General features: G+C 40.3%; 1 protein-coding gene across 1 annotated transcript in view; it reads left to right on the top strand.

The window, feature by feature from the left end:
• The window catches only part of EPG5 (ectopic P-granules autophagy protein 5 homolog), a 56,948-nt gene extending 40,896 nt beyond the window's left edge, over positions 1-16,052 (top strand). The window contains exons 34-44 of the mRNA XM_026865852.1: positions 515-590; positions 1,445-1,548; positions 2,463-2,638; positions 3,282-3,467; positions 6,258-6,467; positions 6,602-6,746; positions 8,876-9,118; positions 9,970-10,189; positions 11,591-11,806; positions 12,769-12,883; positions 14,124-16,052. Of these exons, the coding sequence (XP_026721653.1) occupies positions 515-590; positions 1,445-1,548; positions 2,463-2,638; positions 3,282-3,467; positions 6,258-6,467; positions 6,602-6,746; positions 8,876-9,118; positions 9,970-10,189; positions 11,591-11,806; positions 12,769-12,883; positions 14,124-14,306 (1,874 nt within the window). The 3' untranslated portion in view covers positions 14,307-16,052. The remainder of the gene's footprint in view (positions 1-514; positions 591-1,444; positions 1,549-2,462; positions 2,639-3,281; positions 3,468-6,257; positions 6,468-6,601; positions 6,747-8,875; positions 9,119-9,969; positions 10,190-11,590; positions 11,807-12,768; positions 12,884-14,123) is intronic.
• The last annotated feature ends 3,522 nt before the right edge of the window (positions 16,053-19,574 follow it).

Genomic DNA, 19,574 nt, shown 5'->3' with positions numbered 1-19,574 from the left:
GAATGTTGAAATACAGATAGGAAATGTTGATGCTACTTCATGGCCATGTGTTTATATTTGAGCTTGCTTTAAAAATATTTTATGAAGAGATCATACTTTTTTCAAAGAAAAAGAGCAGCTTTTGCACTGAGCAGAGGTTTGGGAATGAGATACTACTGAATTTCATCATGGTGTGATTTTGATTTGGAGAAAATCACCAAAACACCCTTTATTTTAGAATATGCATGTTTAAAGTGTGAATCATCATTACCGTCACAATCTCAGATGTGTTAAAGTGATATTAATAAAACAACTAAGCAATGTCAAATGCTTATGATTGTTGTTAAAAGAAGCATATTGTTAACCAGAGTTACTAATAAGCATATTGTATTTAAAGTTTTTATTTAACCAGGAAGAACTGTCTAAATGTTGGAATAAGCAAAGGACATTGTATTCAAATTTAGAAAAGTGTAATATATTCACTGTTGCTGATTAGAAGGAAAAAAAGCAACTTAGTTGTTTTGTTTGCTTCTAGAATTGCAGTCCTTATATTCAGTCATTGCTGGACTCTTTAAGCCATGGATACTGGTCTTGGATAAGGAAAATATAAGGTATATATTGCATTTTATTTTTTGCTAAACTAAGGGCTTTAGCTGTAGAAGAATGGCTTTCATTGTTACCTGTTTTTTATCTTAATTCATGACTCTATTGCGACCTTCAATTTAAATAGCTGTTACTTGAGTCATATCCTTAATAATTATGCAGCTAATTTGTGACTTAAGTTTTCCAAGGCTTGTCTTGTATGATTATTTAAGAAACAAGAAGTACCTGTTTCTGACCACAGCTTGGTTATGAGAAAAACATGGATTACATTCACTTCTGAGAGCACTGAAACTTGAATTTTACTTTTTTTTTTAGCTTCCATAGTATCTGTAATGCCTTAGTTTAAAACAAAACTTGTTTTTAGCCAAGCAAGTCCAACCCCCAATGCCAGTGGTGTGTAAAGAAAGTTCAGGCTAAATCAGTCCTGTGGTGATCTACTGTCTTGGGTACCTTGTTACTGACAAGACAGTTACTTGTAATACACATTTAAATTTTATTTTCTTCCAAAATCAAAGCTTTTGGAGTTGTGAGTCCACCTTCAGCACTTACTTGGAAGGCTGACTACGGGTGGTGTGTGCTGTAATTCAGAAATTCTTGCATTTTAGTCTTTGATTCAGTTACAAAATACCAAACAAGTAATTTCTGCTTACTCACTGGTTTTGTGGATCTTCAGTGTGGCATTGAAGGATGTACCTGTTCTAGGGAAGAAGAGGACAGTCCCAAAGAGTTGAGTTTTGAGGGAGCTACTGATACCTGTGCTGTATCGATTTACTATGCTTTAGAATATTTAAATCACTTACGTATTTATGATCTGGTAACTTCACACTGAAATTTATTTTGCTTCGTTTCTACTTCTTTGAAGTAACCAACACTGCTACCCTTGGTTAGAGAGTGACGCTCCCGTAGCATCCACTGTGGTCTGTCTGTTTACGGATTGCATCAAGCTTTTGCATGAGAGCTTTAAAGGTGGGTGAAGTCCATGCTACTTTAATTAGTGCTACTTTCTGTTCTATCAGACCGGAAAAGACTTTTGAGATGTGGTACATGAGGGGATTTTTCTTTGTGGTGAACTGTTAGCCAAGATGATCACTGCAGTGATGCCAGGAGCATTTCTTTATTTCATCCTTAACAGACAGCTTTTTCCCTTGGCAAGGGTAGATAACGTGATTGATAAATGCATATCTGTTGGATAACAAAGTTAATGGGAAGGAAAGCAAAACAAAATGGGCTGTCATGAGAAGTGCCTGACTTCATTGCAGGTCTGTATGTTGTTCCCATACAACATATTCAGAATCATGTCATGATGACCAATACATGTGTCTCAACAGCCAGTCTCAGGGGTAATTTAATCTCTAGGACTGATCATTTTGAGCTCCTATTTAGAATTGCTTATTGTGCCTAATGTGTAGTTAGACAGAGGAATGGAAAAAATTAATTTCACAATACTTCTTAACAACTTTTAGGGATGAACTAGATTCAAACTTATCTTGTAAGAATAAATAATTTAAAATAACATATTATTGTGTGTTTTATAAAATTAGAGATAAATATCTTTAAAAAAAAAACCCAAAACAAAACATGAAAACAACCCAGCATAAAAGCAACAAACTTCTACATGGAAGGAATATTTTACAACTTCAGATTATTGTGCACTAGCTTTTCAAAAGACCAAGGAAGGGCATGAAATCATAAGCTTCCCCACTTGCTGAGTTGGCAGAAAAAAAATCTAAAATCTTAATGTGCTTTTTTTTCCTTTGACAAATACATTTTAGTGTGACTTGCAGTTATGGTTTTTCATCTTCAAAACTGGACTTCCTTCTGTAATCAAGCTTTCCTTGAATTTTTTCTGTTGCTAATTCAACTATTTTCTTTGAATCTAGATAAACTGTTGCCAAGCCACCATGGGCCCCTCTGGTTACATATAATGCGTTACTGTGAATGTTGCACAGCCCCAAAAATGCCAGAATTTATTCTCTATACTTTCCATACTGAGTTCAGAAGGCTTCCATGGAAGGAAATGCATCCAGACCAGATGCTTATGGAAGAGTTCTTTAAAGTGAGTACACAGCATCTGTTGAATTAAGTTCCTAATCAGTGTTGCCCTTGAAAATAACTGGAGAGCTGGAGACAGTTCTCTTAGCAAGTAAGCTTTTAAAGTTTGTGGTATTCACAGCTTCTCATTTTGTTACTGATTTTTGTGAAGGAATGCTATTGACTCAGAGTTGTGGGGAGTTGTAAAGCTGTCAGTCTTTGTAATCTATCACTGCTCTATCTGAATGTCTCATTTATTGCATATATCTTTAATACATACTGGCAGACAGGTGTAGAAATGCTCCAGGATTTACTGCTTATCTGTTTGGTGTGAGTTCTTCAGTTCTAAACAGGCTCCGAGTTCCTTAGTTTCTGTTAGAGTGAAGAGAAATGGATTCAGTCATGCAGCTAAGAGTTTGTAATAGGTTATTCCTTTCTGGTTTGCAGTAGCTTGGTATTCTGTACCAGTTGTTTTAGAGGCTTAGGAAGTTACATGTGCAAATCTGAGGGGACAAAGTGCAATGGAGAAGTGGCATCTGTCTACTCCTCTGCTGACCTAAAATGCTGCTGTGGATTTATACTTGGCTAAGGAACTGAAAGTATAAAAAAAGCATTATATTTTACATTGTTTTATGAGCCTGTCTTTTTTTCTCTTTTCTCATTCCTAGATTGAAAGAGGCAGCCCCAAGAGTTGTTTCTTATTCTTGGGTTATGTTTTATGTGAAGTAAATTGGGTCAGTGTGCTCTCTGATGCCTGGAATCCCAAACCTCGTCCTCAGACTTACAACATGATTGTCTGCTTGCTGTATATGATGGTCCTGTTGGGAAAAGAGGAACAACTTATAGGCAAAGAGGTAACTTTTGGAAAGGGTCATACCTGTCTGTCTTAAAAGAAGAATAATCCTTTGATAGCAAGGACAAAGGTTATGACTTATTTCTCACATGCAGAATGATTAACTTCAAGTGGGTTTTTTGCATAGGTAAAGTACCCCAAATAGTATTCCAGAGATGGCCAGAACTAATTTCTTATGTGAGGCATTTTGTATAACTTGTGTGAAAAAAAGAAGAGGTGCTGTTCATTTTAACAAGCTTCTGTAGGTGCTGTGATCCAGTACTGTTGTAAAGAGTAAGCAAATAAAGTCTCCTGGAGTTACAAAATGACACTCTAGGTTTTGGAAAGAACAAATACATATATTAGTTTCATCAGTGTTAAAAATTGTTGTTACATAAAGCTACTGTGCAGTTGTTTTTCCTTTCACTGTTAAGTATGGGATGCTGCGTAGTACATCTTTCTTGTCCCTTAAACCAGCCCTTAATTAAAATGTCTGTTTCCTTTTCTCTTTCCTGGTTTTTGGAGAGCCGTAGTTATAAACACATGTGAAGGAAAGGTAGTATTAGCAAGAATTTACATATGCACCTCTAATATATGTGCATATATATGTGTATGTGTTATATGCCCTATGTATAGGTCATGTATTGTGCATGCATATATATATGTGCACGTGCAATACTGTATATAACTTCAGGTTAAGGTTTTTCTGGCAGCCTGAGTGAAAAGGATGTGTAGTACCTGCCTGGTTTGGTTTGGGCAGTCTGCCAAGGTGAGTGCTGGAGCCACTCTGACGGTGGCATTGGTACCTGGAGCAGCTGTGGTGCTGTGAGGAAAAATTGGGAGGCTCACTGAGTCACTCTGTCATGGCCAGGCATGTAAATCTCTGCTGTACCTTGCTGCTTTTTTCTGAGTGACAAACATGGATTTGTGGAGGGATGGTAAGGAATCATGTTTATGAAAAACTTGTGCCCGTCTTTGTGTATTACTGTGTATGTTTGTGCTGTTTTTCAGCCTGGTTTTTGGTACTGATCATGCCTCAGGTTGGTTGTGTTAAGCACAGCTCAGCAATGGAATTAGTCCCTGTGAGGTTAGTTCCAACACTTGCTCTGAATGTAGGTTTTTCATAGCTGTCTAAAAGGAAAATATTTGTCTGCTTGAACATGTTTTCTCAGGAGTTACAAGTAAGTGTTGTTCAGTCCTTACTCAGAACTGGTTTTGCAAACATTTTTTTTTTCTCACCATAAAATGCTCCCCTCCTAACTCCATGTGATTTGATGACAAGTCACAATGATGTAACATCATCTTGAAGACCAGATATATCTTTAAGAAGCTTGGCACTACCTGCTTCTGATGAGTTACTGGGGGTAGATTACTTCATCTGCTGAATCTTAGGTTGAATTTTCTTGTTCCCTTTCTCTGAAGAGTGATTTGATCATCTCTGTCTTGTCACTTTTCCCATTTATGGTTGCATTCTAGTATTTCTGGAAAATAGAAAAGAGGAACACTGGGTGTTAGGATGACCTTTCCAAACTCTGCTTTTGTTAAGAGCTCTGTGTAGGTAAATCTAGCACAGTCTGTCAGTCCATTACTTCTGTAGGACTCTTCCAGAGGGTCTGGGTAGTCTTCAAGAATTTCCATTTCACATCTGGCAGCTTTCTCCTGCTTGCAGCGTCTTCTGCACGAGATGCTGTGTCAAGATATCACCAGCAGCCTTTGATCAACATTGTATTCCCGTTTAGGAAAATTACCGGAGTTCATGTGCTTTGACCTGAATGTTTTTGCTTATCAGAAGCTTCTCAAGCTTCAAAAGATACCTGCTTGTACAAAGTATATGAGTCAGCCTCAGAAATTTCCTCCTAGCCTCCAGCAATGTGTTAAACTGACACCTTGTCACTTGTTGATTACTCCCAGAACACTCTTGTGACACCTTGACCTACATCTCAAACTTGCTCAGCCCTGTGTTCCAGCGCGTGAGCAATTTGAGAAGTACTTGATGTACCAGTGTTATGTTGTTATTGATGTAATCTAGTTTTGATTAGTTCTGGATCCTTAAAGTCTTTAGGCTGTGTTGGCTGTCAACACAATTCCAGTATTTGCTCATTTTGCAACATGTAGAAATTTGGTGCTTCTCAGTGTCTGGGGGCAGGGTCTCTTGTATTGGAGATGCACATGAACCTGTGAGAGGAGGATGGTGGTAGCTGAGGGTAGACTCTGCTGCTTGTAGATGAGAGACTTTTCCATCTGCATACTTGCCCTGCCTCTGTGCGTTGTGGACACTGTAGGCTGCTCTGTTCAGGATGATATTTATGAAAATAAGCTCTTGAGGAGTCCCCCAGTTTGGTAGATGATTCACTGAACGGAAAGTTCAGGGACCTGGCTTCTGTCCCTGGTTCAACTGTGAACTTAGATTCATTTTTATTTTTTAAAAATAATTTAATGCCTTTTTTAAAACCTCTATTGAAGTAACTTTACTTTGTAGGGTCTCCATTTCTTTCTAGCTGTTTACATGTTTACATGCTAGATTTTAATGTGTCTCATTGACTTTTGTGTTTGGATACAGCTGCTGCAGCAGTCTGAGTACTGTTATGAGAATGCTAGAGGCGACATACCTGTGTTGGCTTGCTGCTTGAATGACAAGCTGCTTTCCAACCAGGCTCCCATTGGTTATAATTCTGTGGGATTTCTGCTCTGTCTCTTTCAAATTTTGGTGTCTGGGCTTCCTTAAAAGACACCCTTAAAGTATTGAGTACTGTAAATTATTTTAAAACAGCAAAGAAAGTGAAGCTTAGACTAATGTCTTTTAAATCTTCAGGAGTCACCACTCCTAAATCTTCTTGGACAGATAAGCTCCCTTCCCTGGCAGCTTGTGGGCATTTCATCTTATGAAAGCATCATCGGTTACTGCAACAACCACTATCCTCCCTCTGTGATCCTTGCGAAGGATGCTGTGTCTGAACTGATAGTGAAGCTCCTGAAAATCTCAGCAGGTTTTGGTGCATCTTTGGATAGTCACATCCACCTTGTAAGTTGACCTGGTTTTGTCATGTCTCTGAGCTTTTCTTTGCATTTGCAATGTTCTGCTTTTGTGTATTATAGAGCGTGGAAAAGAGTTCTAGGCATGATTTTTTTCTAATTGATTTTAATTTTGATTAACAGGATGCAACCCTGAAGTGTGGAGCATACATTCGCCAGGTGGTTCGGTTTCTCAGCACCTTAGAACAAAGTGGAAAGGTTACTCTTGCAGTTTTGGAACAAGAAATGTCCAAGTTGCTAGATGATGTAGTCATCTTCAATCCTCCAGGTTTGTATTAAAGAAATTTAAAGAAATGGAAGCTGTCAGGATTCTTTATTCTACTGTGTGGATTGTTGAACATCTGTGACTATGTAATTTCTTGTGTTACTATAATATGTCCTTTATGGGCAACAGGGCATGTTGCTTTGATCACAGTATCATTCAGCTTGAAAAAGACCTTTAAGATCATTGAGTCAAACTGTAAAAAAATAGTATGTGTAGCTGGCATACTAGCACAAAACAAAAACATGAACATTACCCTATAGAGAGCTATGAAGAGTGGCAGAACAAACAGAAAAAAATGGGTTGTGACTAAAACTGACCAATACACAGAAGCTTGAGGGATTCTTTTCTTTGCTGTCTAATATTAATTTTTTAAAAAATTTTATTTTGTATTTGAATATTTTTTTAAAAGGAAGGATAACACAAATACACTCTCTTAGTCCAGAGGGATCAGCTTCTAAGAAAGGATTCTAAACTATTGTGCAGTTGGGCAAACTGATTATACTGAAGTAGTGGATTTGTATTGATGTATGCCAGAAGTATGGTGTGTCAACACCCACAGCAATTATATTGATCTTAATTTTAATACCCTGAGCTTCCTCTGTCAGACTAAAACTTCAGGTAAAATCGGTCGACTCGCTGTACTCTACAGAAATACCTGCTCAGGAGTTGTGTGTGTTCCTGTCCATAACCCACACAGATGTGCTAGCAAGAGTGAACAGAAAGTGTCTGAAAATCTGCGAGAGTGTGATAACTGTCTCTCAGTACTTGTATTGTGACTTGGGGAAGCTTTGCAGGACAGTCCCGTGGTCAGCAAAACTATGACTTGAAGAGAGGTGAAGGTGAAGGCTTGCCTGTTGCTGCTGATATTCCCTGTAGCTGAGAAATCTTGAAGGAAAGAGCTGTGGTGTAAGAGGAGCAGTTCTGCTTTATGAACCCCTGCGCACACTGTGTTAAAAGGGCTGAAAGAGAATGCTCAGTGTTGCTCAACCAGGCTATGGAGTGTAGGAGGATCACTGATGCAGAGTGGCAGGCAAGGGGTGGTGTGAGGTTTGGAAGGGGCTGGTGGAGGCTTCTGGAAAAGTCTTGGGGGCAGCACCTTTTGCTGACAACTGCTGGAGAGGAGAAGGCTGGGATTCTTCCTTGGGCACTGCACCAGGACTTGTCCCAGGGTGTGTGTGTATATATATATATATATATATATATATATATATATATATATATATATTTTAACAGAATGTCTTCATTTGGAAGGGACCTCTGGAGACATGTAATCCAACCTCCTCAGATTATCCAACTTCCTCCTCAGCCAGGGCTAGCTTCAAAGTTAAATCAGGCTGTTCAGGGCCTTGTCCAGTGACCTTCCAAATGACAAAGAGGTCTCAACTTCTTTGGGCAGTGTTTTTCCAGTGATTAATCTCATTTTGTGCACAACTTTTCTTCATAACCTGTTGACATTTTTTTTCTTCTACAATGCCTGATGTTGCTTGAAAATATTCTAACAATGTTGTGGTTTTTTCATCAATATGTGTAAAGATCTCTGTAGTTAGACTTTCAAGAGCCAACCACAGGAGAGGTTTGTGCTTTGAGGGTACTATTACAAGTGGCCCATGCTAACATGTTCAGAAAATGTCAAGAGGCTGTTTAAAAAAAAATATTCTGGGGCTGAACACCAGGATTAGCAGGAAATCTAGAATTCTGGAAAAGCTTGAGGGGATTGCAACATTTCAGGGCTCATCTCAGTCGTATTTCAAATTGAATCATCTAAAATCTTGGTTGTTTCACTCTAAGCTGTGCTTTGTGTTTTAATACCGCGGTTTTCTCAGAGTCTGCAAACGTGCTTTATCATTCAGTTTATTTGCATGGCAGTCATGGTGAAAGACCCTAGGTGAAACATGGACTCCAGTGTACTCTGGAGTCTTATCAGCTGCCTCTGTTTAGTGAATGATGACTGTCTCATCAAGGGAAGAGACTGCAAGGAATGGGTGTCTTACTGCAGTTTCATACAGACAAGAAATAGAGTTGTGTAATGAGCAAGAGGCTTTTCCAGGTATCTACAGAAAGCGTTCAGTGGTGGTTGAATTCGGGTTCTATTACCTATTTACTGAAATGGCTCTCTTATTTCTGACTTTTAGATACGGATCTGCAGAAACGTCATATGGCTGTCAGCAGTCTCTTCACAGAGACGCTGATGATGTTGAACAATTCCAGCGTTGCAACAGCTGAATCACTACGGGGCAGCTTACGGAAGTGGATCGAAGGCAGAGTGCATGGGTTGCTAGCAATGCCCCTTCTCACAGCAGCGTGTCAGAGCCTGGCCTCTGTGCGACACATGGCAGAGACGACAGAAGCCTGTATCACTGCTTACTTCAACGAAGGTAGGAGCCTGACATCCACTGCGGATTGTCTTAAAAACCTTGGTCAGTCTTGGATGCCCATAGAACACAAATTGTCTGGAATCCTTAATAGCTTCATGCTGCCCAGTACTGGAACTGGCTTCTGTAATCAGAGCTACGTTCTTTGTATCTCGTGGCTCTTAACTGCCACACATATATATGCCATAGTAACTAGATGTAGAAAAGTTACATTACTGTGGTTTGGGTTTTTCAGCTGCTCCAATTATGTGTTTTCCGAAGAACTGTACCTGTCTCTGTGAAAACTGATTTGCTCTGTGTAATGGCTGCCATTTTTCCAGCCAAAGGGGAGGACTTTTATTAAAAAAAAAAAAAAAATTATCCCAAGAGAACAAAACAGGAATTCGTCCCCTCCTGTAGTGTTCTATAGGCTAATTTAAGAAAATAATACTCTTGATTGGTAAAACTCTGAAATTCTGTGGTGTGGGGTCTTTTGGTGTTGATGTGTTTTTTTGTTTGTTTTCTGTTTGCATAATCCTTGTGGAACTACATTTTGATTTCTTCCACATTCTGCATGATCAGATTGCAGAACACCTGACAAATATTTAAATTCCATTGCTAAAATTTTCAAATTTAATCCTGACTGAATGCTGGTAAAACATCTTGCCTTGACCTCCATGAGGTACCCTATGATAGTGGAGTCTTTCTTTTCTCTCCATCAGAGCTGTGTGACAAACTGATTACCCAAAAACCAGTTAAACCAGCTCAAAATTTGTAACTTTGAGGATTACAGTGAAGTAGTTTTATTTCTTAGGTTTTACTAAGTGCTGCTTTCTCACTTGCTCTTTGTTCTGTCCTTTTGGGTTTTTTTATAGATTTTCCTTACCACCAAGAGTTAGGCTGGGGCCCTGTACTTGCCTCCCTCCAAGTTCCTGAGCTAACCATGGAAGAATTTCTGCAGGAGTGCCTGTCTTTAGGAAGCTACTTGACCCTGTATGTCTACCTGCTGCAGTGCCTAAACACTGAGCAAACTTTTACCAATGAAATGAAAATCCTGCTAACCATCAGCAAATGGCTGGATCAAGTGTACCCAAGGTATGGAACTCAAAGCTTCTGAACATGCCTTGACTTTTAAATTAGACTATAGCTGTATAGCTCGTACAATTAGGTGGCCAGGCTAATCAGGTTAATTTTACCAGGTTGCTGGATGAAAAGGCCGGTCCTGTATCTACTGTTACAGAGTCTGCCCAGCAACCGTGCCAACACTGATAGTTGTGGTTAAACATTAGAAGGAATTTTATTTACTTGAACACTGCTGGTGCAGTTTTGGTCAGTTCTCAGTCAAAGAAGATTGATTTCAGTGGCATCCTGGATTTGTGCTCATTTAAAATTACTTTAAGCAAACCCTAAATCGGTGTGGATTCCACTTTGCAGAATGTCCACTAGGTGGGATGAGTTATGTGCTAAATACTCAGTTTGACACTCCCGGAGACCTGGTGTTCAAAGCTGCTCGGTGGAGACTGTCAGCAGCTCTGAACCAAATCTGAATCCATCTTGCTAGATAACAGGGTTCTGAGGGGAAAGGATGAGTAGCTTTGGGGTTAAAATGGTAATACTTTGTACTTAAAGTATGTAACAACTGTGCTTACGGTGAATATTTTTCCATATTAATGTTGATAGCGTTCATATTTGCTGTGAAACAAGGTTTTGGGAAAATGTACATTCCCACTGTTTCTTGACATTCAAAGAATACTTTCGCTGTTGCAGGTACCATAGTAATTTGATTGCCAAAGTGTGAAGGAGACAGCAAAGCCATCAAAGACAGCAAATTAAATCTTGCTCTAAACATTGCAGCTGAGGGTGCCTGGGATGGGAAATGACTGGACAGAGTAGTGTGAGGATAGTCTGATGCAGGAAACTCGTGCTGATGCTTTATGTGGAAAATCTGAGCTTGTTAACTTAAACTGCAAACTGTTTGGGGGATGATTAAAAATATCATAGGGGGAACTTCACTTTGTGCTTTGCTCAACAAAAAACTTCAATGTTTTCTTTTCTAGAAGATCATATTAAAAATCTAAATTGTTGTGGAAACAACAGCTAGTGCTTCCCAAAGTGTTTTATTGGAAAGTAAAAAAAATAAAAATAGATATACAGCTTCATTCCTTTTATACCAACTCTTAGACAAGTTTAAATCCACTTAGGGCTGCAATATCATTTATTCTCAGTTGTAAAGCTTAAAAGGGAACGCTGTACTCTTACAGGGCCTTAAAAGGTGCTAGCTGCTGTCTGTATCAAATCCATAACAGCAGCAATTACAGCAGTGTAATAACTGGTGGAATAGCATAGTTATGCTGTCCTCATATAGCAAGATTAGCTGTCATTGATTAACCATCTGAATTCTTCATGAGCCTTATGGGGATACAAACTTCTTAAGCTATGGATGCCTTTTTTTAAAACTTGTGTTTTGCTTTATTATTCCTTAAATCTTTCCCAAAGCTCACCAAAAGAAGAGGCAAAGCTGTTTCTTTGGTGGCATAAGGCCATGCAGTTATCCTTGATTCAGATGGAACAAGACGACACCATTTTGATTGAATCTGTCATTCAGACACTGCTGTCAATCCAGGCCAGGCAGAGTCAGCTGGCTGAAGAGAGACTGACTTCTGGAATACTTGGTGCTATTGGGCTAGGCAGGAAATCTCCTTTGTCACCCAGGTAAGAATTCAAGGTATGGTTAATTAATTGATTTGAATCATCATGGTAAAAAAAGCTGCAGACTGGATCCAGACTGCACAGTGTAATGTCAGAAGATGTTCTGAATCCATGCTGTCCCCAGATCTGTAAAGTTGTTTGGGCCCATCAAAGTAAAAAAGGTAGTGAGTGTTTTAATCTATTTAAGAAGTGAATGTGAACTTCTGTTAAATTTGTGGTGGAAAATGAAAGAAAATGCAATTATGATTCTGGCTTAATGTTGATCTCCAGCGAAGTTTTCAGGGAGTCTGTTAGAGGAAGGTTATTTTCACCTGGTCTGTAGAATGTTGTAGTTGACCTCACAAGAGCTTTATATGATCACATGCATGCTGGGTTTTCCATCTTAATCTTGAGGTGCTGGAAATACTAAGAGAAGCTCAAAGAAGTATGCACTTGCTTGTTACTCACTATCCTCCAAAGAGAGACACCAGGTTTGGTTGTTAGGTATTAGTCAAGTTCACCGTGGAAAGAATGCCAAGAAGTACGTAAATGTTTGTGGAACACCAGTTCAATGCAGCACCTAAACATAACTTTGTGTTTATAAAGGCCTTCTGGGATGCAATCCTGTAGAAATCGCTCTGAAATCTTAGTCTTGTTCAACTCATCCTTTGATTTTGGTGATAAGAATGTTTCAAAGGCTGTGAAATGAAGTATTTCAGAGGTGACCTCAAGGCTTCAGCTAAGCTCATAACACGTAATATTTCATACGTGTAGTATTATATTATCCTCTAGTATGTATGCTATGGTATTATCTATGTATTTAAGTGATTTATTTGTTTTCTAGTGCATTGAAAAAAGTTCTCTAAAGCCTTTACTATGTTCCTCGTGCAAGAGATACCTTACAGGATAGAACTTCCAGATTATCTGCTGTTGAGGACCTGCAAATTTGATATGACCTTCTCTCTCTGTCCTTTTCCCCATGCAAGGTTTCGGGTGGTTGCCCGCAGTTTGTCTGCCTTCCTCTTGGTGCAGATTCCTGGAGAGAGTCAAGTTCGCCTGAAAGCAGGGTCAGAGCCAAAGCTGTCGCAGAAGGCCCAGCAGGTAGTGTGTGCCAGTTGCTGCCTTCTTGACGTGCCCTCTTTGTCTGCTTGCTCAGCTCGTGGGCTGGAGCTTGTAAGAGTCACTGCAAGCATTTCAAGATAAATCCTGCTCTCAACCTGTTGGTTTAATTCAACGCTGAATGCCCTCGATCTTTTTTTGCTACTGCTTTACCCCCGGCTCTAAATTCTGAATTGCAAAAATACCTTGTTGCTCTCATTTGTCTTTTCAGGGAAGGGGGTGTATACTAAATTTTTGCACTGTTTTGCTATACATCAAAAAACCATCCTAGAATTTGCCAGAGACCAGGCCAGGTGCAGAGTAGGCTAGGTGATGTGATTTTGCTGAACTCTGGTATCAGGACTGTGTGTCTGAGCCCTAACCTAAAGTGATCCTAGGTAAAACTTCAAACAGTGTTCTGTATTAATATGAAAGCATTAGTTTCATTAATATGAAGGCATTAATCTTACCTACTGTTAAGAGTGTCTGTAAACCCTGAGTTCAAAAACTTTGGAACGTGGCAGGTAGAAGGAACTTCAAATAGGAAGAAACAGTGCTGCTGTCATTGCACTGCTCTTCAGTGATAAAGCAGGGCAACATTCACACTAACATTTATATATGTGAGATCAGGCTTAAGAGCCCTATGGCAAAGGAGCATTCCTCCTTTAGCATGTGCACTGACCATGTTGTTTCAGTAAGTGCATGAGAAGAGGAAGGAGTAGTTGATGAGGAAGCAACTTACTTAGTGCAACTTGTTTCTCTTCTCTAAAAAACAAATGAAACTTCCTCAGACACTTCCAACATTTGCCCTGGCTGATGCTGGCAGCATAGGCTCTTTTACATATAATTTCTAACTTGATATTGTAATTTTATTAATGGGAGCAAAATAATACTTTTATGGAAGTCATGGTGTTCATAAGAACAACCTGAAGTGTGTTGCAGTTTGTAGTTCAATGTAATTTCCTTGAAACCATGTCTTGAGTTCATGAAGCAAATATTTGACAAAACTTGGGTTACAGAATCCTAAAAAGCCTCGATAGAGCAGTTGTGTTGATCTCTGGGAGAGAACAGCTTGAAAAATGAGTTGACTTGAAACACTGTTATGTGAATGTTTGTTCCAAATACTCCAGATTCTCTAGTAGATGTGGATCTTCTAGTGGAATTGTGCATGTGGTGGCTCATGAACTGGTTTGTTACAGACCAAAGGAGACACAGCTAACAGAATTTTCCCTTGTATCTATAGGCACTGAATGCTCTTGAATCTATGGCATTGAACAAACAATATATGGATTATCAAGAGCAGCTCTCCCAGGCATCTCAGTTCATCAAGCACCCGGAACATTGTCTTCGAGATGGCAATAATCTCTTGTCTCTCCTTATTAACACTCTGTACCCAGAAGTGCATTATTTGGACAGCATACGATAGCAGCACTGAGCTTGCAGAATCACCATATAACACTGATTACTCTGGTTTACATGTAATGTTGTTATTGCACAAGTAATTTTTGCCTTCAGAGTTCCACTTTAAGTCAGAAGTGTGAATGGGAACTGTACACTGGCAAATTCTCTCCTCTGAGATTTTCATTCTCTTCTTTTGACTTGTAGGCCTGTGGAATTAATGTTCTCTGTTCTCAGTTAACAAAACCGGAATATCTTCCTGTGTATGGTGCGCATCTGAGAGGAGGATACTTGGGGATAAGTGTACAAATCATTACACAGCAAAGCTCATCCTGTAGCATCTTAAGTTTTTGCTTTGTGCCTTTTTTATTTTCCAATGTGTCATCACTCAGGCCAGTTCAAAGTGAGTGGGGGATTGTGTGTGAAAGAGGTTTTGGCTTTCCTAATCAGAATACCTCTGAATCTTACAGGAATGTGTGTCTGGGCGTCTAGGAAATCCATGTATTTGGAAAGATAGTATTGTAAATTTTGATATTTTTTTGTGATTTCACAAAAATCAGTAGTTGAAAGGCATGCCTACAATCTTCTCCTGGTTCTGTAAATACAAACTAAAATTTGAACTAAAGAACTTGGGTCTTGGGTTTTTTCTATTTTCTAAATATTAGTGAGTCTGCATGGATATTGCTTGACTAAATTCAGGTAACTTCTAGCCAAGTGCTATTTGAGCCAGGTGATTTAAATCCAGAGACACATTTTCTGGATCTGCAGTGTCTAGGAGGGGAGCAGTCAGTTATGTTCATGTTGGATAGGATTCCTTAATTTTGAAAATCTGGTTGTTTAGGAAATGCTGATTTAACAGGTGGACACCCACCACTTAAGTTTATTCTTTTCTGCCTAGCTAGCATGACACAACAGGATTTTAGATGACACTGTGAAGAAGTATTTCTTGTATTGAATTTGGTGATAACTTGTTAAAATTCTGTTGCCAAAGCATGAATCCTGAGCCATTAAATCTGTTTCTTCAGCTGAATGATCACTGGTATTGTTGCCTTGTCTGATCATAAGATGCACTTTTGTTCAGGGAAAACAGAAGGTGATTTTCCCCCGTTGCTCATCTAACTTTGTCCCTTTTATAACTGATCTGTTTAAGGTGGCCCAAGGTCCTGTAGTCCCAGACTGTACACCTCTATGAAGGAACAATGATCATTTCTTCTCTTTCTCCATTAATTGTACCTTTCCGTTTTTAATGCGTAACCATGTTATAACATCAGTTGTGGTCATTAGGGGAAGGAAATGTGCTACCTACTGTCTGGTCAATAATGCTTTGAAGAGTTGCTCTTAATTGTGGTTCTGGTGCTGAAGAACAAATCACCTTTTTCTTGACAGGTTCTGCTAACTATGCCAGCTGGGTCATTAGATCACCGTCATCTTAATGTGGTCTTAGAGTTCTTTGCTCTATCTGTGAGCCTATAAAGTTATATACATATGTACATCCCTCTGTATATTAACCAGATATCAATGCAACATGTTTTTTAACAGACTGTTTTGGAAAATTTCTGTCTGGAAGAATATGTTTTGCTGCTTTTTGCCCCCTCCCAGACTTAAAAGCACTGGCTTTATTAGATTCAGTGTTACTGATCAGTTGCATAAAAATGTGAAAAAAGTCAAATGTGTTTGACATGCACTTTTCAAATGAGATATTGTTTCAGCTGTTGAGTTTTTACAAATGTGTTTATAACATGCTTTGTCTGCACCATGCAAAATAAAAATGAAAAATCAAATAACTTGTGACAAATGCCATGATATTTTTACCTTACTAGAAGAACCTACATCAGATAATACAACAATGTTCTTGGGAAGTATGATGGGGGAATGCCACGCAGTTGCTCAGTTGATGACGGTCTGGAGACTCTTCTCTTTGACATCTGGGATATGTGTTTGACAACAGCCTGTCTTTGTGCCCAGAGCCCAGGAGAAAGCCCATTTGTGTAATGGCAGAAATAATGATTCTCTGTCCATATGAAATCCCCCAGACCTCTGTGGTAATGTGACTGCAGGGAGATGTACTGGTTCTGTTCTTCCAGCACTCTCACAACTGACCCAGACTCTGGAATTCGGTATTTATCCCAAATGAGGGGAAAGCTGGTAATGTGGAGGGAAATAAACTGTGCTGGTGGTGCAGCACTCTTGCTGAGGCTTTGCTGGTGGGCAGGGCCAGGCCAGGCTGGGGTCACCCCTGTCAGCAAACACCACTGGCACCATTATCATCTCCATTTGTCCTGACCATTGAAACAGCTTCTTTAATAACTTGCTGCTTAAAATGTAATAGAAATTATGCTGTTGACTTTTTTCCCATTCCTCGGTCTACTAATTGTGATGAAAATGTATTTGTTTTATCATGGTTGAAACTCTCTGAGTAATACTGTGGTGGGTCCTCAGGAGTAGGAGAATTTAGTGTGAGCTGCTGCTTTTTGCTGTATGTGTTACCCACAAACCAATCTTCTGCCTGCTTAGTGAGCATGTTAGGGGTAGGAGTCTGAACCGGCGCTTTCCTCACATACAGGGGAGCACTTTCAGGAGCTAACAGATCCACTGGCAGTTCTCTGTCGCAGATGTGAAATCGAGCCTGGGGTCGTCTTCTCCAAATGGTGCCCAACAGATTGAATTTTTGTTCTAGTTTTACTGGAAAGACTTTCACGTTCCCAGCATCTCCCACCCTCCCTCCTACCCTCAACTATTGTACTCTTGTTCACATCATAAATGCAGCCAGGTAATCTCAGAAGGAAAACTGAGTTTTGTGTTGTGTTTAGCATTGTAGATTGCAGTGGAAAGAGATGAAATTGGAATGTCAGGTACGTAATAACAAGTGTGCTGTCTGGGTAATCCCTGCAGTTTAGTTGGAGACTGAATAGCTGTGGCATTTTGAATGTCTGACTCGCACAGCAGTTGTTGAATCGGTATGAATTGTTGCCTGTGGATTTCAGCTGAAATATTTATCAAGAAAATAATGCCAAATAGGGAAATGGACATAACAGCTGAATGTGGCATTAACTTAAGTCAGTGGTACAAAAAAAACGTAAGATGCATGAAATGTGCAATCAGTGCTTGCTAGGCAGGCTGACTACAGCATCCTGTGGAGGCCACGGTGCTGTGCTGGTGGGAGTTGGTAGTGTTTATTCTGGAAGTTAAAGTGTTCAAGAGAGCAATGGCCAAACCCTGACTATGCATGAACTGGGAGGAAAGGAGGGGAGGAACTGGAACACACTTGTCAGGCCGAAGGTCAGTACTAGAAACCACCTGGCGTGTGCCCTGCTGCCTTTTGTCCTTCCAGTATATCCTGGTTTGAGTGCTTGGTTTGAGACCCCTGTGAGGACCAGGGCCTGCCAACATGGAGATTATTCCTTATGTACCTCCTGGGCCTGCATTGGGTACCCACCACACCATCACCAGTGTCTGTTGGCCCACTAATGCTGACCTGTAAGTTCTCAGCTGTCTCGTCATCCAGCCTGACCAGTGCCCTTTGCCTTCCTGCTGTGCTCATATAAAGGACAATTCCTCATCCTTACTGTCCCAGCTTGTCACAGAAACACAGAATCAATCAAGTTGAAATGATTGGGATCGAGTCCAACCCTCAGACCGACTCTACAAGTTCTCCCCTACCCCACAGCTCATCCAAACGGCTGTTAAACCCCCCGAGGGATGGGGACTCCCCCCTCCCTGGGCAGCCTCTTCCACTCTGACCACTCTCGCTGGGAAAAATTCTTGTCCTTCCTGAAGGAAGCACTCCAGGTTTGTGAGCTGTCCCACAGCATCCCATTACCCCGGTGAGATTGTAGCCCTTTAACTTCATGTGGACCTCTTAATTCCTCCTGCTTGTTCCCCCACTTGAGACACCTGGTTGTGCTGATTTCTCAGAAAAGCTTAAAGACATCCCTCACGGGGGAGAGGGGCAGGGTTCACAGGCCATCTCATTTCTGTGCCTTTCCTAGTGTCCAGGGGTGTGGTGGGTTCCTGTACCTGCACATCCTTGTTCTCCCATTTGCTGCGCTAATGTGGGCTGTGCACTGGAAGCCAGGTGAGTAAAAGTCAAACAGTGCCAAGCTGTGAGTTTCCTCACGTCTAAATTGCTGCAGCAATTTTGTGATGTGTGTTTGCTGGCAGCACTTGGAGCATAGGGTGCTTCTCGGGTGGTTTGGGGGCATGAGGTCTGACTCTTCCATTTGGACCCAAACTACTTGAGGTAAACAAGTAGTTTTTAAGAGGAAAATCATGTAAACCAAGCCTCAATGGGTTCTTGTTGCTTTAATGTATGTTTACAAATCATAAGGGCTCAGAAATTCAATTTAGTTTTGTCCAGTTAACATTTCTGAGGTCTCTCTCTTCCTGTGGCACCTGTGAAACAGCTTACTGGTCTGTGACTACGCTCTCTGCTCTAATTTCCTTTTTCTCTTTGCTTCTCTTCCTCTTTTTATTAAACCTGGCTTTGCCACTGATGGGATTTAGAAGAGCAGGTTCAAATATTTCCTTGCATTTTTTTTTTCTCCTTGTTATCCTGGCCAAGTTATTTAAAATTGTGCTTTAGTTCCTCAGTGCAGATGTTATGGAGAGGTGGGTTTTTAAAATTTCCCAGGCTGGGGCTGAGCTTGCAGGCAGGACTCTAATGGTAATTCAGTAGCAGCTTGGGCTCCTGGCCAGTGGTGGCTGTTAGCAGAAAGCAGGATTGTTAGGGGAAGAGTTTTGGAGCTGTTGCACTGGAATGATTGCACAGAGCATTGAATCCAGTGACACAAACCTGAAAGCAGGTTTTTCTCTTTTCATTCCTTCTCCTTATCCTCTATGCCAGCCTGTCGCTCTTCACAGCCCCCTCCTGGACCTGCCTGACCAAGACTCCAGGTTGATTTGCATCGTCCTGTACCATAAGCTGGGTCTATTCACCTGGTCTTGGAGCACGTTCATGGCTGGGTTAGAGACTTGTCTTGGAGCACTGGATGGCCAGTGACTTTACTGTAGTAGTGACTCCATCTCAGAAGAGTGTAAGAGATGGGTAGTCAGGCCTTAAAGGAACGTTTTCATGTAATACAGAGATGGAAGCTTAAGAAATAATTTTCTTTTTTTTTTTTTTTTTTTTGGTAAGAAAAGCCAATTTTGTTAGAACACTTTCACAGCATATTTTATCACAAAGCTCTGAGATTCTGCTCACTTGCACACATGGGCACTAGGAGCTGCAGGAGAGTTACAATACAGACCGCCCTTTACATGTCTTGCTTTCAGCTCTACCAGCTTTTGGAAAACCTCT

The sequence above is a fragment of the Athene cunicularia genome (genome assembly GCF_003259725.1).
Source record: "Athene cunicularia isolate RWA chromosome Z unlocalized genomic scaffold, athCun1 chrZ_part1, whole genome shotgun sequence".
Classification (NCBI taxonomy): Eukaryota; Metazoa; Chordata; class Aves; order Strigiformes; family Strigidae; genus Athene; species Athene cunicularia.
The sequence above is the reverse complement of the archived record's forward strand: the minus strand, read 5'-3'. Positions and strand labels throughout refer to the sequence as shown.